This window comes from Phycodurus eques, chromosome 5, assembly GCF_024500275.1.
Source record: "Phycodurus eques isolate BA_2022a chromosome 5, UOR_Pequ_1.1, whole genome shotgun sequence".
Lineage (NCBI taxonomy): Eukaryota > Metazoa > Chordata > Actinopteri > Syngnathiformes > Syngnathidae > Phycodurus > Phycodurus eques.
The window spans coordinates 25,406,735-25,423,820 of NC_084529.1; the positions used below are offsets into that span (position 1 = coordinate 25,406,735).

Consider the following 17,086-nt stretch of genomic DNA (forward strand, 5'->3'; position numbering starts at 1 on the left):
AAAATGAACAGTGTTGTATTACAGGTGCATCTCAATAAATGATTTATTTCTGTAGTTCAATTCAAAATTGTATTTACATTCATTAGACACAGCAAAATGTTTGTTTTTATTTGGATGATTATAGATTACAGCTAACAAAGACCCCTAATTCACCATCTCAGGAGATTTTAATACTACCATATTTTCACGACCATAAGGCGCACTTAAAAGTAATAAATTTTCTCCAAAAAGGATGGGGCGCCTTATAATGCGGCGCGCCTTATGTGTGCACAGAGTTCCAAAATCTATAAATGTTGTTGTGTGATGAGCGCTCCGCTTGACTGGAATGGTTCCATTGTGACGGAATTGCCAAAAATAGAAAATGAATTAATCTGTGGAGCGTTATATTTTTGTTTCTTTGTTAGCGGGCTACTTTCTGGTCCATGAAGAATGACGTAATGACTGGGACTGTATCATTGTTGTTCTGAGGTTGGGGGGGATGGTTCTTAAACGGCAAACAAGGTGGGCAAAGTATGTATGGTCCACTAATAATTGTTGCCCTAATCCATTTTTGACTCCTCAGGCCACGCCAGCCCAGTGGACGAGAGCATTGCACTGCTCACCCAGGCCGTCTACAGCTTGGCCAAGCTCTACCTTCGTTCTTTCTGTGCACCGTCCACCTCAGTCAGCTCGCCCTCGCTCAACGGAGAAACTGCGGAGGACCAGCGAAGCAGCAAAGAAGCCTCCGGAACCACGGACCACCTCCAGTTCACCCTTTATGCTCTTCACGGCATTCCGGCCAACTGGGTCAGCAGGTAAACACAGACGCAATTGTACCGTATGGATTCAGCAAAACAAAGTTGGTAAATACATCATATGAATTACTATAAATAATGAGAGGAGAGATTATGTGACTCTGCTCTCTACTGTCAAAACACACGTGAATAAGCAACTCCAGTGTTGCGCCCCACGGCTTGTTTTTCCACGCCAGTGTCCAATTTCAACCTGGCTTTATCTCCTGCGTGCATACATGCGTGCGTGCCTGGAACGAACATGGACACATTTTCCATTCCCAACTCTTGTCGCGAATCCGTAACCACAATCAGTATGTTTCTGGTCACAAAAGCTTGCAAGCACACAGAAAATGTGCGTGCTTTAATTTTGTTGGGAAAGAGAGAAAAGGAAAAAAAAAAATCAAACTAAAAAGGATAATCTAAAGACATCAGTGTGTGATCAGAGTGTAGACCTGCCTTCCTCACCCCTGATCTACCCTAACCCAGTGTTTCCCAACCTTTTATTTTGCCATATTTTTGCCAAAATCTCATGGCAGACCACCAATCAAAATTATCATAAAATGTTACAGTATATATACTGAAATAATGATGATTTTATCAATTTACTCTCAAATGTATTTACTCAGTATTAAATCTGTTTAGTTGAAAACAAATATTATTTTTTTTTTGATGAATGGCAATCGGAGGATACTCAAGTTAAATATACTATTTAAATATACTGTTTTCTGTCATCTAGGAGAAAATTATTTAATCCGCTGCCTGTCACTATACAGGAAGTCCTCGATTTACGAACGAGTTCTGTTCCTACGCTGGCAACGTAACACGATTTTCCGCGTAAGTCGGATTTCACCGGTAAAGTCGAAATTTACAGCGAAATACTTCTGTTACGGGTATTGTGCCATGTGATTGTGACAGCCAGCTCAGTGCGTGGGCGTGTGCGTAAGACGGCACTGCGCAGGTGTCGTCCGGCGGGACTGCGAAGGAGTAAGGAGTGCGCGCCGCTGCGAGTGTGTACAGTGGCAAGTGTAGTGACGGCGACCGGGGAAGAGTAGCAATTAGTGGAGGACCTGTTGACGTTGAATGTGAAGAGGAGCTAATAAAGCCATTAAAAAAGCAAATCGGTGCTTCGTGCCCTTATTGTTGCCGCCACCCAGCTCAGCTGTGCAACAAGAGAAGGGAGTTAACCCCTGCGTCTCTCGACCGCGGTCAGGTGACCGTAGCAGGAAAGGTTAACACTTCGTATAAGGAAACTAAAATACATTAAAATAAAAAAAATAAGACAGACCAATTGGAATTGGATAATTTCCCAGAGCACACCTCGTAATCTCTCACGGTACAGTGGTTGGGAAAGCCGGCCTAACCATGTCAATTGTTTTGGGTATTTTTGTTTTTTTTGACATTCTATGACTCAGTAGCAATTTTTCTCCTGATAACCGGCCACTGCATACTCCGTGCACCGCTCTATTTTAAGCCAGTGGCAAACGTAGTTGCTGTGTTTTTCCATCCGCATAGGAGTAGCCAAACATTTTTGACGTGTGATGCTCTTCTTATTGAGTTCACGTTGTGTGCGTATGGTATGTGTGTCATCCATCTGGTGCGGCCACAGGGAAGGCCTGGACAAGTGATGGAGCCGCCAGCACAGATGGCACGGAGGGCGAATGTTCACATTTTGTGTGTTTGTAACACTGTTTGAGATCCTAATACATAGGGTGGCCAAATGCAGGTACAGTAATCCTCCCTCCATCGCTGGAGTTATGTTCCAGACCACGCTCCCAAAATGTGAAATCAACGATATAGAAATACCCTATTTAAATACACCCTCTGCATGTTTTTAGAGCATTTACAGGATTTAAAATGTTTTTGTCTTTAAACAAACTTTTAAAACACACATAATGATAGAAAGCAAAAGCAATGGATAACACATAAATATTGTGCAAATAATATTAAAAAATACAGTAACAACTGTAATAACACTTACGAAAAAGTCCGTGATATAGCAGACCCATGAAACCCGAACTGTGACATATTTACTGTACACACTTTTTAAGGAAGGAAAGATGGAAACAAAGATGTATGCAGCCAAGGGCAGAAACAAGGAAAGGGCTCACTGCAACTGGAGCCCTCCTCCAGGTCAACATGCCACAAACACTTGCCGAGAGTGTATTGTAAATGTAATAAAATGAAAACAATGTATGTCTTTTGTGTCAGGTTGATAAAACTGCAATTTACAGAATTCTAGTCTACAAGTTGTTGCACCCACACACAATTTAAAATTAGACTTGTTCTCAAGTGTGTGTGGGCACACATGGATGTCGAAGAGGAACAAAAGGAGCCTTTGTGTGGATGTTCAGATCTTTTAGCATGTAGGCGTCAGCGTTATCACTGACAGCTAAATAGCGAGTTGAGGCCAAACTACTCTTCTGCTTGGGGAATATAAATGGGTTGCAAGGAAATCTGCTCATTCCTCTCGTTTGTCATATTTTTGTCATGCATGCGTTACAGTTACGAGAAATACTTCTTGGTGTGTTCTCTCACCCACAATGGCAAAAACCTCTTCAAGCCAGTGCAGTCCAAGAGAGTGGGCACATACAAGAGCTACTTCTACCACATCAAATGGGATGAGCTGTAAGTGATGAATCCCGTGTATTTCCGATGTTTATATCCCATTCCCCTCTGTGACGACGACCACATCGTCTTCATCCCTTTTGATCCAGGATCAACTTCCCCATTGCGGTGGCAGTGCTCCCACTGGAGTCCGTCCTGGGCCTGACTCTGTACGGCGTACTCAACCAGAACGCCGGAGGCTCCCCGGACTCCAACAAACAGAGGAAGGCCCCAGAGATGCTGGGCAAAGTGTCGATGCCACTATTTGACTTCAGAAGGTAGATCAAATTGATCTTGTGTCACTAAGGCCCAAATCCTGAGCATGTAGTTTGTTTGTTAGACTCATATGAGACTGACTGTGCTTCACAGAGTTCTTGCCAGGGGTACAAGGCTGTTATGTTTGTGGTCATCAGTACAGGGAGCTGCTGCTGGCTCTGCAGGCGGCCGCAAAAAGATGCCAGCAGAGAGAATTGTGCTGCAGGTCAGTAAGATAGTTATGTACATGAACTGCCATGAAAGAATTTCTAGATGAGATAGTAGTCCTCGTAGTAGCAGCAGAATTTTATGTAGTAGATTGTGCAGAGGTAGGCAAACCTTTGTTAGTCCATGCTTACTTTTTTTACAACACATATGTGCCAGGTCATTTGTAAAATATGGTAATATTTGTATATTGTCGGCATTGGGCAAAATCCTCACATATCCAAAACCATCACTTTTTAGAAAACCAAAAAAATTGCATATTTGTTAAGCCATTAACATTGCATCATCAAAGAGAGCAAGCCATTTTCAACACTTCCGACACCAGCGATATGTTAAATTAAATTTTAATTATATTACTGGTATTTACAATAAATCAAGTAGCCAATTATTTAATGAGATCAATGATGACAAAAATAATTAAATACATTTTAAATAACCAGTTTTAGGGTGTGGGGACAAAATAATATAATAATTATTACAGGAGACAATGTAAATTGTCAGTGGGCCGGGTTAAAGAACTGCGTGGGTCATATGTGGACCAGGGGCCATATATCGGAAGGAGTCAGAAGGTGGCTGATGAGTGATCAATACTCTCACAAACAAATCAAGTGGACAAAGAATCATTTTAACTATAGTAAATGCAAAATTAATATAATTTCTAATGAAAATGTGTGTCCGCTTGAATTCGGTTTGCGAATAACTGGACCGTGTCGCCAACAGGTGGATTTTCCCAACTCTGTACTGGATGTTTTATATGTTGGACCTCAGGAGGCCCCCAGTCCAGAGCCCAACCCAACGGAGGAGCTTGATCCTGACCTCCGACGTAAACTGCAGAAAATCTGCAGCCGGGCATCCAATTTTGGGTAAAGAAAATGTAGCTTAACAAAACAACAACCTAAAATAACAAAACAAAAACGAAAAAGCTTTGGTACTGAAGTAAGCAAATAAAAACATGCAGTGTGTCAAGTCCACAAGATGCTGGTTCAGCCTTTAGTAAATTAACAATCTGGGATATTTACAGTCATCCACACCACTATTTTGTGTTTACTAACTGATCCAGTCTGGGACTGTTAAAAACCAGCAACTTCCATTTGAACACAAAGCACTCTCTTCTCCGGCCCTCGCCGCCCGAGACTTCTTCTCTCCCAATCCCGTCTCTGGCCTGGGTGGGCTCAAGGCTTTTGTGTGTGCTCTTTTTGTGTTTTGGTGCTCGCGTGATTCATGAAGAGCAGCATTTCGTTTATAAACGGAGGTCAGATGTAGGCTAGTGTTTCGTGTCACCAAAAAAGTAACATCAAATCCTCAGTGAGTGCCTGTAACTGGACTGAAATGATACTGTCAGACTGCCAACCAGGGCCACCAAATGTTGTCACATCCCTCCGTTCTTGATACAGAGACCATTGCATACAGAAGCCCCTGGTGATCAGTGGTATGGTAAAAAAGAAAACAATCTATTTATTATAATGCAAGATAATTTTATTATCTCTGCCTCCTAATAGTAGATCCCAGGGATCCTCAGACTGTAGATCACTGATACTCTCTAGAGTTGAGTAAATAACCTTCCCAGGTCATTATATGGCGACGAACCAAAAGTCCTGAACTAATCATTGGTCCATATTGACTGATTCTAACCTTTAAAACTCTCCAAACAGGAGTGCTTTAACTAAACTGTTGATTCTAGTAATACAGTCCCTATCATGTGCCCCCCCCCCGCAGGCTTAAGCGGGCCGACCACCAGCTCCTCTGGGACTACCGGCTGCACTGCCGGTGGGATCACCCCAGCAGCCTGCCCAAGGTGCTGGCTAGTGCGCCCAGCTGGGACTGGGCCAGCATGGCTCACATCCACTCGCTGCTTCATCACTGGCCCCCGCTGCTGCCTGTCACTGCGCTGGAACTGCTCGACTCTAAGTATGCGCTCTTTTCCCATTAATACCATGTGTGTGTTTGTGTGATGTCATCATATATGTGTGTGTGCAGGTTTGCAGACACCGAGGTGAGGCGGGTGGCAGTCAGCTGGGTTGAGGAGAGTACTGATGATGAGCTGGCTGACTACCTACCGCAGTTGGTGCAGGTACAGCTGTTGCAACACACAACCCGTGTCTACTTAACAACTTTACACCTCACATTCTTTGGTTGTCCACCTTCCCCACAGGCTTTAAAGTTTGATTGTCACCTCAAGAGTGCCCTCGTAATGCTGCTACTTTCCAGGGCGCTCGGCAACATCAACATAGCGCACTACCTCTACTGGTGAGTTAATAAACGACATACACACAGGAAACACTTATTTCTTAGCTACGTGAGCGAGGGAAACTATTACAAGCGACTCTTAGTATGATGCAGTTAAGTTTTACACCACCGCAAACTACAACCATAATAATAATTTTTCAAAATCAATTAATACCAATACCAATAATACTGAACATTATGATTGTTAAGACACACATTTTTATGTAAATGTTGGAGCTCACTTTTCAAGAACATTTCTCGACATTCCAGGATGTTTACAACAAATAGCAATAATACCTGACGGCGGTACACAAGGTCGACATCTCATTGTGCTGATGAGCAACTAAGGGAGATTCTCACCTGTCTCCGAGCAGTCAAAGAGGATCAGGAGAGTGGTTCGGAGCACACTGGCAGGCGAAACACTTGCTCTCGCTGATGGAATTGATAATGCCATATTTCTATCTTCCCTCTACTCTGAACTCACCATAGGAAAGGTCACTCAGGGCATCTTTACCAGTGATATGTGTCACAGACAGCTACTCACTTGTGGGGGCCAAAAAACAAACAAATCTTTAACAGAAACAACTGGGACTAGAAATAAGTGGCATTAAAGAACTAATCCAAAGCAAAAGGATCAGACATGTCCACTGGTCAGGTATAAAGGAACAGCTAGCAAATTGTCTGACAAAAAAGGAGCTTCTTCCATAGTGGTTCTGAAAGTGCTGAAGGATAGAAAGTGGAATCTTGAAGAATGAGTGTTAATGATACAAATACAAATGACCCTTAAAACTGTTACCGGTTGTTACTGTTTGTAAAAGAGGTTATTCCATATAGAATTTTATTTCAAAAGGCATGCACATTCAATATTCACCGTCATTTGCAAGTGCTTTTTATTTGTATTTTTTTTAAGACAGGAGAGATTAAGTTAAATTTGTTGGCGGGTTTATTCTACGATTTATGGCAATCATCCACCTGTTACTAGGAAGTACTGAGTAATGACGTAAATGTGCGCTTAATTGTTTTTGGCGTTAGTGACCGTGCTCTTATGTGAAGCTGCTGAGAGCAACAAATAAATGGACAAAGCAACTTGAACATGTATTATTATTGGAGACTAGCATATACCACACTCCTTTGGTATGGTATGTGTACTGTTGTTTACGGCTTAAGAGAAGAAGTGTATCATTAAATGTGACGTTGGCAGGCTGCTAAAGGACGCCGTGCAGGATGCGGTGTGGGGGCGACGTTATGAACGCGTGCTTGGCGCCCTATTGTGCCTGTGCGGGACCAAACTGCGGGCCGAGCTGGAGAAACAAACCCAGTTGGTCACGTTGCTTGGAGCCGTGGCCGAGAGGGTGAGACAAGCCGGAGGGTCCACGAGACCGGTAAGTCAGTCCGTGTGCCAATAAGACAGTGGAATCTCTAAAGTCATACAATGCGGAATTGAACCAATAAGATGGTTTGTGTTGTGGTTTGACCTTAGAAGTTCCACTGTACTGTATTATTGCTCTTAAACCAGGGGTTTGTCATCAAGGGTCACATTTGATTTTAGAAATGGACAGATGGGCGAGGTCAGTAATAGAGAGGGTAGAAAAAAAAAGTGCATGTGTATGTAAAATAATTAATTTTAATTATAAACTAATTCATTCCATGTTTTAATTGTACCATTTATTTATCATTGCTTAACCAATTTAAAAAATATATGTATTAGTAAAAAATATTTTACTTTTTATTTATAATGGACAAATGAACCAATTATCTAATCAAATAAAGGTTAAAATATGTAATGTTTTTTCAGATTTATTTTATGTACATTAAATAACCAATTATTCAATGAGCTAAATGAATGAATGAAAATACATACATACATATTCATGAAAAATAACTTGTACTACCCAATTTTGTTCCAAATTTTTTTTTCTGTATTGTCTATAATATACTGTATATTACATAGCTCTTGATAATGTAAATGTTTGGTGGAGCTGTATGTGGCCCGCAGGTCATGCTTTGACCAATCACATTGCTACCAGTGACACATGTGGCTGTGTGTGTTTTCAGGTGGCTCTTCTGGAGGGTCTTGAAAGCGTTCAAAACTTTTTCCAGAGAAGTTACTGCCGCCTTCCCCTCTTCCCCAGTCTGGTGGCCAAGGAGCTCAACATAAAAGTAACACACACGCAGAGGAAATATTTTTGGGGGGACTTTGGTTGAATATAAAATATATGAAGTAAAACTTGTTTGTGTGGCAGGCCTGCTCCTTCTTCAACTCCAACGCTGTCCCACTCAAGCTGGCTCTGGTTAATGCAGACCCGCTGGGAGAGGAGATCAATGTTATGTTCAAGGTACAACACACACCTTTGAAGAAACTTGCAGGATGTCAGACAGTGTTTCAATGATCACATCACTGATTCCCTTTACCATTGTGGTCATTGAAACGTCTCATCTATTGAGCGCTGCTCCCCCTGGTTGCTTAGAAATCAAACTACAGTATAGTTTGTATCTGACTGGATTTTTACACGCTACGAGTCAAGTGACACTAATTCCGATTTTTTTGTTGTTGTTTTTTTAAATTCATATTTATTTATTTGCTCGCAAGTGGCATGATCCTGATATGCATCATGGCAGCGTAAACTTTAAAAAATGTGTGGAATCTGATATCTGGCCTCTTCCAAATGTGTATTAAAAATCATATGTCGGATATCTGCAAATGTGAACACAGCGTAAACGCAGCTCGGATACACTCCGTCAATGTCAGCTTGACATCATCCAAATGTTGTTTGGTAGCGTATACACAACAGCGTCTGCCCAAACAACAAAAATAAACACCTGCTGGGAATCTAAAACAGCGAAAGCACGGACCATTAAATATGGTCTAAATATGCTACATTACAAATGTCAATCAATTTTAAAAAAGTACTGACAGTGGAGTAATGTGAAGGTTATCATTTAAATCAATGGGGGGGGACAGTCTGCCCAAGCCAACTAAACTGTATGCAACTTTGAGTATTTTTACTATTTATATACTGCATTATTGTTTACCTCTGTGTTGTTACTACCTAGTGTTGACATTTGTGAAGTTACTCAGATGCAATTTGGATGTCTGTATGCTGTTTTCTTTCCCCAAGAGTCGTATCAATGTATACACAACCATATCTGATATGTGTCACTTGAAATGTATATGGAAATGGCTCGGAATTGGGCACATCATCCTGAAAACTAAATCCAACCTTACTTATTTCACTGTGATCACAATAGGTCGGAGAAGATCTCAGGCAGGACATGCTGGCGCTGCAGATGATCCGCATCATGGACCGCATATGGCTGCAAGAGGGGCTAGGACCTTCGCATTGTTAACTTCAAATGCATCTCCACGGGCAAGGACAAAGGTACCCAACACTACAAGCCCTGCCGCCAGAAGTCGAAATACTGTTTTTAACACATCCAAAAAGCTTAAAAGTTGCGGTGTTGTTGGCAGGCATGGTGGAGCTGGTGCCATCCTCCGACACCCTGAGAAAGATCCAGGTGGAGTATGGCGTCACCGGTTCCTTTAAGGACAAACCGCTGGCCGAGTGGCTTCGCAAGTACAACCCTGCCGAAGACGAATACGAGAAGGTGCGCAAAAATCAGGAAATCAATTTGAAATCATGTGCATGAATTTGTTCCTTTATTAACTGCTCAGGCAATTTTGTTAAGCCACAATTAAAAATGTTTTTTTACCACTGTACAATTGAGCAAATTGAAATGAAACCACTCACCTTTTAAAAATGGGCACCTGGCATAGGCCGGTATCAGATTCTGACAGTATGATAACCATGAGCAAAACTGTTGCAGTTTCACGGTATCATGGTATTGCAATTAAAGCTCGAAATGGTATTATTTTATGTTTCGGTAAATAACCTTTCCATTGAGTTGGGACTACTGGTATACAGCCCGTGCATAAAGGGCATGTAACAAAGCGGGAACAGGAGGACAGTTATAGGTATTGTGTAAATTAACTATTTATATCTGCTTAATTAATTGTATATTTTTATTGCATGTATTATATATTCTACTGATGTGCTTGACTATTTTTCTATTTCGCTGTAAGTCGATTTCTGGAATTCTCTCATCAGACTCACTTCCCCCCTTTTGCCATCACTGGTACTCTTTGTCTTAATAAAAAGAAAAAAAGAACATGCTGAAGTTGCACAGGACCACTCATAAACAACTGGAGGATGCATCCACAAATCATCCTTGTTTCTATAGCTTAATTAAAATGCATTACATTTTGGTATAAGTCTGTAATATAACAAAATGCCAGAAGAGTGAAGAGATGTCAACTTCTGTGTGTGCTGAATGTGGTCATTTTCTCAATCTACAACATCAAGCGTTGTGGCATAACTAATGTTTTGTATCTTTCCCGCCCACACTCTTCTTCCTCACTCTGCAGGCGTCTGAAAACTTCATCTACTCATGCGCAGGCTGCTGCGTGGCCACCTACGTGCTGGGCATCTGCGACCGCCACAACGACAACATCATGCTGCGCTCCACTGGCCATATGTTCCATATCGACTTCGGCAAGTTCCTCGGCCACGCCCAGATGTTTGGCAGCTTCAAAAGGTGACAGTGGAGGGAAAAACCTCTTTGATGGAGTTGCTATTTTGTTTCCGTCTGCTGAATGTGTGTTATTTGTTTGTTTGTTTGTTTTGTTTTATTTGTTTTATTTTTTTTTTCTGTCCTGGCGCCAGGGACCGAGCCCCATTCGTGCTGACCTCTGATATGGCGTACGTCATTAACGGCGGCGAGCGTCCCACGAGTCGCTTCCAGCTATTTGTCGACCTCTGCTGCCAGGCCTACAACCTCATCCGCAAGCACTCCGGCCTTTTCCTCAACCTGCTGTCACTGGTGAACACTTACTACACACACAATCACGCAACAAAGAAGAATATACATGTGTAGAGATGAAACGGTATGAAAACAGTTATCGTCAACATCATGATCAAAATTATCACGATAAAATGTAACTGAAAGAAATTGATACATGCTCCCAAAAATTGTGATGCATTCCATTTTTAATTAAAAAACAAAAAACAAAGTCAATTCAACAACCCCGTGTACTTTTTGACGTTATAAAATGTAAATGGGTCAAATGAAAATGATGGGTGGGATCCTATACTGCACAACTCATGCCTTTCCGAAATGTTATTTCATTTGTCCATTCATGAGCAAAAACAGGGAGAATATCAAAAAACAGAGGACAATTGAAACTACTGATCTTGCACTTAAAAAAAAAAAAAAAAAATATATATATATATATTGTATGGAAATATCCTTTCATGACGAAAAAACTAATTGTAAACAGCAGCACTCAAATTTAATTTTGTCACATAAAAGACCCCACAAAATGTACTAAAAATGATCAAAGGCAACGGTGATGTATTAAATGGAGAGTGGTTGGACTCAATTAAAACAATCTGATTAGAATTTTGTTTTAATTAATTCATGTAATTTGAATCAAATAAAACATAATTGATGCAATGAACAATGTTTTACAATTCAATTGGTTTTTGGTCATTAAAGACATTTTCCATCAGGCTACTGCTTATACAAACAGAATACTGCCATAAAATATATAAATATTATATGATTATTTATATCAGGCGACATTATTCACCAGGCTCTAACTCCTAATTTCAAGTTGACTACATTCAAGGACTTTTTGCTCAAGGCTCCAAGAGTGAGCTCTATGTCTGCTGCCTGAAGGCTCAAGTCTGAGATACCTGCACTTCAGTGTGAATTCCTTGCTTTTCACAGTGGAGACAAACTCTGGTTGTGGTTTTCTCGGTGGCTCCACCTTCTTTATTGGTTAATAAATAAATATTGGACGGCAGTAGGTCATCTGTAAGGGGTTTTATAGCCAAAGGGTCAAAATCCTGCCACGGACAAAAATGGAAAAATGACACCTTGTTGTGGGAGAGATGCTAGTGTGCTTCCTGCCTACTCTCGAGGTGCCCTTGAGCAAGGCAGCGTCCCCACCCCACCAGCTTAGGAGGTGCAGCACTGTTTGTATGCCCCTTTCACTCTGACATCTCTGCATGTGTTTGATTTGGTTGTACGATATACTGAACAGGCGAGTGTCAGGTTGAATTTTCTCTTGAGGGATTATAATGAGTACAATAAATTCAAATTCAACTACATTAATGTAACCTGTTACACAAACGCAGCCTACCCCTCACTCGTTCTCTTTTGCTTGACCATAAAAGTACCACGCACACAGCAAAGCACATTAAAATCCAGTATTAACAATAAATTACAATTTGAAACAGTAATACTTAATACTTTCTATTATAATTTTCATCACGGTTTGTCTGCCATAATCTTTACCCTCACACAGAAATCTCAACTTGTGTTGTTATGTTAAATGTTAAATTTTTAACATAGCTCAGCCGTCTCCCAACTCGAGCAGAGTTTGCCTCACTAATGTCATCGTGCCTCCTGTGTGCAGCGATGGAAGTCTATTTATAGAACATTCAAAATGGTGTCAGAATGCTGCAGTTCATTATGTCTCATCTCATTATGACGTAGCAACAACAATTCATTGTCCAGTTGATTCCATGTTTATGGTTTAATTAAGATGATCATAAAAAAACACACACTTATGTTCCTTTGTGGTAACAAATGTACAAAATTAGCTGTAAGTGACTTTTTCAACTGTGCGTGTTTATCTCGTCCTGCCTTAGATGACGTCGTCGGGGCTTCCGGAGCTGACGGGTTCTCAGGATCTGAAGTACGTTTATGACGCGCTGCAGCCGCACAATACTGACGCAGAGGCCACCATCTTCTTCACCAGGTATGTCAACCCTCACAATCATTATAAAGACCCCTGAAATTTAACTCAAAGAACAAAGTACACACACAACTGTCGAAAATGATGGCGACATATACCTGGGCAAACATAAAAATCAATCTTGAACAGAGCACTTTGTTGTCTAAGGTCAAGTAGAAAACTACACGTTAGGTTTAAGTTTTGTTCACAAATTCATGACATCACTGCAGACTAATCGAGTCCAGCCTGGGCAGCGTAGCCACCAAGTTCAACTTCTTCATTCACAACCTGGCCCAACTGCGCTTCTCGGGTCTGCCGGCTAACGACGAGCCCATCCTGTCCTTCTCGCCCAAGACGTACACCATGAAACAAGAGGGCCGCATCCTCCACGCCGCCATCTTCTCCTTCCAGAAGAGATACAACCCAGACAAGCACTATGTGGGTTTAGTTTTTTCTTTTTAGAAGGATGTAGTTGTTGGCTTATTGTTTAAATATTAAACTTCGCCCCGTCCTTCCCTCTGCGCAGACGTATGTGGTGAGGCTGCTCAGGGAAGGCCAGAACGAGCCCCAGTTTGTCTTCCGCACTTTTGATGAGTTTCAGGAGCTTCACAACAAACTCACCATCATCTTCCCGCTCTGGAAACTGCCAAGGTAGAACTCCACAAGCCTTGCATGATCACCATTCTGAAAATTGTAGTTATTTACCACTGACTTAATGTTTTTGTGAACATTAAAGGTAGGAAATAGGTAATTTAACAAAAAAAATTGTTATTGTGGGAGGAAGCCAGAGGGCATCAGAACTTACCATGAATATAAAACTCTAAAATGAAAAACAGTAAGTAGGGCATTCTGTTTGTCTCAGAAGACATTTTGCCTCTCATCTGAGCAGGCTCCATCAGTTCATGCAACAAGGCTTAGTTAGGTAGGATGCACGAGCCTAGTGTGCTGTTTTTAATATTTATTTGGATTTATTTTATAGAAGTGATTTTATACAAATATTGACTTTAATTATGACTTTACTACTGTGTTAGTGTAGCCCTAGGTTATTGATCGCACGGTCCCACTTGTGGAAAAATTCAGTCAATGCTGTAGAAAGCTAACCAGCTCACTCTTGTGGATTAAATGTACACTGCAGATACAGTACTGATTTATGTATTAATTGTTTTTACAATTGATTTTTCTCTCCAGTTTCCCGAGTAAAATGGTCCTGGGCCGCACCCACATCAAGGAGGTGGCTGCCAAGAGGAAGCTGGAGCTTAACAGTTACATCCACAACCTGATGAGGAGCTCTGCCGAGGTCACACAGGTATACACACACACACACACACACACACACCACTAAATTGTTCTCTATTGTCATCTAATGTTCTTCTTCTCTAGTGCGACCTGATCTACACTTTCTTTCATCCGGTGGCGCGGGATGACAAGACGGAAGGTTTGGAGGCGACCTCAAGAGTTCCTGGTAAGCACATATGGGTTGGAGGCCCAATCATTCAGATTAAGAAGTCTTTATTTACTCTCAAAGGGCATATAATTTATACAAATAATTTTTAAATACTATTAAACACTGTCAACAGTATATTAAAAATTTCCATTAAGTTAAAGTGGAACTTAAAACCAAATAAAAGCATACTTATGGAGAAAAGCAGCAAAGTGTCAAGAAGTGAGAAAAAGTTAGTCGCATAGCTTGTGCAGGTCTACTGAAATCGCCAATCGCCAGAAAAAACATTGCAGACTGGGTAAAGAATTAGTGAAGCTCCATGGAACATGAACCTGTTTAACGACACCTTTCACATACCGTAAGGTCTGAGGCAGACTAGGCAGAACTAATCAATCGACCAGAATATAAACAAGGAGACACACAACATTGTGGTTTGACCATATGTCAAAATCTACTAGAACTCTAATCGTTCGTCTTGCTGTTTTTTTTGCTGTGCGCTTGTTTTGGTTAGCCACCGACTTTCCATAGGCTCAGCAGTTTACTTTTTAATGTCTATGAGACTTAAAAAAAACTTTTGTGTTGGGGCTGTTGCAGAGCCCCCATTGAGTCCTACTTCGGGCCGCGTGGAAGGCGAGGTGAAACTGTCCATCTCGTACAGGAATAGCACACTCTTCATCATGGTCATGCACATTAGAGATCTGGTAAACAATCCCAACATCTAACACACGGCTTGGAGGCATTGCTTTTCTGCTCACACTGTGTCCTCCACTATCCATTACAGGTGTCTGAAGAGGGGACGGATCCCAACCCATACGTGAAGACGTACCTGCTCCCGGATCCCCACAAGACCTCCAAGCGGAAGACCAAGATCTCGAGGAAAACCAGAAACCCAACTTTCAACGAGATGGTTAGAAAACTTCAGTGGTTATGTAGCGTGTATTGGCTTGGATAAAAATTGTTATTAATTTGGGAAACGATACGAAGGAAGTTAAACGCCTGCCTTCACTCCCGGGTTAGTTCGATTTACGCTTTAACGTTAAAGTCAAACTAATTTGTCTCGTAAAGGGGCACCACGTTACTTTTTATATGTATAAAAAAATAGTAGAAAGCGACGACAAACCTTTTATCAGTCTCATAATCGAAAGGTTGCTATATTTTATGAAGTACGAGTTCTAGATGACAGAGGCTTACTTAAACTCAAAACACACACAAAACAAAACCAAGAGTGGCATTTTATAGAATATTTAATGAAATCCACGAGGAATCTATAGAGAAACACAGAGAGGATAACGAACAAAGAAAATGGGAGAGGGAGGGGTGGCCAAAGGCCACCCCGTAGCTGGGGAGCTGATAGCAAGCCACGAAGAAAGACCCAAAGAACCAAGAGAGGAAACAAGAAGAGAAGGCTGGCAGTGGGAGTCAGGGATTAAATACCCCGGTGGTGTGTCGAAGAGGACCACACCCATCGGCTTGAATCTAGTCTACAATTTTGACCCATAAAATGGGTTTAAAATCATATATTAATATCAAATACTCCCAACTTTGTACTCTTTATTCACAGGTCAAGCATATAGAATGACGGCTTAAACTTTAGCAAATCAACTGCTTATGGTTCAAAACACATTTCATGCTGCTTGGAGTTTCAAATAAGGACAAACTGTTCTCAAAGTCTTGCCGCTGCACCGGGAAAGTTAACACACTGACACAGAGATCAAGGCATACATTTGGAATATTTCTGCAGAGTTCAGTGAAACATCAAAACAGACATTTTATCTTTGGCTAACACACAACTGAATGAAAGTTCACGGGTTGCAGTACTCTCCAACGCCAGTGGGTGGCACCTTGCATGCATGTTTGGATATTAAGCAAATAGTTCGCTGCTGTATTTGCATTCCATTGATCTGTCCCAGCTTGGTCTCCCAGAGAGAGGATCCCAACTTTTGGCTGCTGTCAGTTCAAACGAAGAAAAGGACTCTTTGATGACTGCCAACCAAGATTTTGAGGGGACCTGCTAATTAATTTAGGGTCCAGTAGGCATCTTCGAGTGGCTGTCTCAAACAGCAGGGCCGCAGGGAAGAATGCAGTTTATCAAGCTGTGGAGGAGTCACTGTGACACCTCAGGTTGCGGGTCGCCTGTCCGCAACAAAAAATAAGTAAAATGTAAAGAGAATCAGAATACAATTATTTGCAAATCCTTTTCAACCTATATTCAATTGAATATACTACAAAGATGAACTATTTGATGTTCAAACTGATGAACATTAGGTGTTTGTTTTTTTTTCAAATATCCTCTCATTTTGAATTTGATACCTGCAACACGTTCCAAAAAAGCTGGGCCGGGCAACAAAAGACTTGGAATGTTGAGGAATGCTCAACACATACTAGTTTGGAACATTCCACGGGTGAATAGATTAATTGGAAACAGGTGAGTGTCATGATTGGGTATAGAAGGAGCATCCCTGAATGTTTCAATTATTCACAAGCAAGGATGGGGTGAGGTTCACCACTTTATGAACAACTGCGTGAGCAAATAGTTCAACAGTTTAAGAATGTTTCTCAACGTACAATTGCAAAGAATTTAGGGATTTCATCATCTACGGTCCAGAATATCAAAAGATTCAAGAGAATCTAGAGAAATCTACACGTAAGCAGGCGAGGCCGATAACCAACATGGAGTGCCAGTGACCTTCGATCCCTCAGCAACACTGCATTAAAAACCGGCATCATTGTGTAAAGGATATTGCCTCGTGGGCTCAGCAACAC

General features: G+C 41.4%; 1 protein-coding gene across 1 annotated transcript in view; it reads left to right on the forward strand.

The window, feature by feature from the left end:
• Positions 1 to 17,086, forward strand: part of pik3c2a (phosphatidylinositol-4-phosphate 3-kinase, catalytic subunit type 2 alpha) — a 44,195-nt gene that overhangs the window by 24,899 nt on the left and 2,210 nt on the right. The window contains 23 exon segments of the mRNA XM_061678305.1: positions 563 to 794; positions 3,276 to 3,398; positions 3,488 to 3,655; positions 3,747 to 3,858; positions 4,578 to 4,720; positions 5,574 to 5,765; positions 5,835 to 5,928; positions 6,010 to 6,104; positions 7,285 to 7,465; positions 8,139 to 8,243; positions 8,327 to 8,419; positions 9,333 to 9,413; positions 9,415 to 9,463; positions 9,553 to 9,689; positions 10,507 to 10,676; positions 10,805 to 10,961; positions 12,797 to 12,906; positions 13,113 to 13,320; positions 13,409 to 13,533; positions 14,071 to 14,188; positions 14,263 to 14,344; positions 14,918 to 15,024; positions 15,105 to 15,230. Of these exon segments, the coding sequence (XP_061534289.1) occupies positions 563 to 794; positions 3,276 to 3,398; positions 3,488 to 3,655; positions 3,747 to 3,858; positions 4,578 to 4,720; positions 5,574 to 5,765; positions 5,835 to 5,928; positions 6,010 to 6,104; positions 7,285 to 7,465; positions 8,139 to 8,243; positions 8,327 to 8,419; positions 9,333 to 9,413; positions 9,415 to 9,463; positions 9,553 to 9,689; positions 10,507 to 10,676; positions 10,805 to 10,961; positions 12,797 to 12,906; positions 13,113 to 13,320; positions 13,409 to 13,533; positions 14,071 to 14,188; positions 14,263 to 14,344; positions 14,918 to 15,024; positions 15,105 to 15,230 (3,008 nt within the window).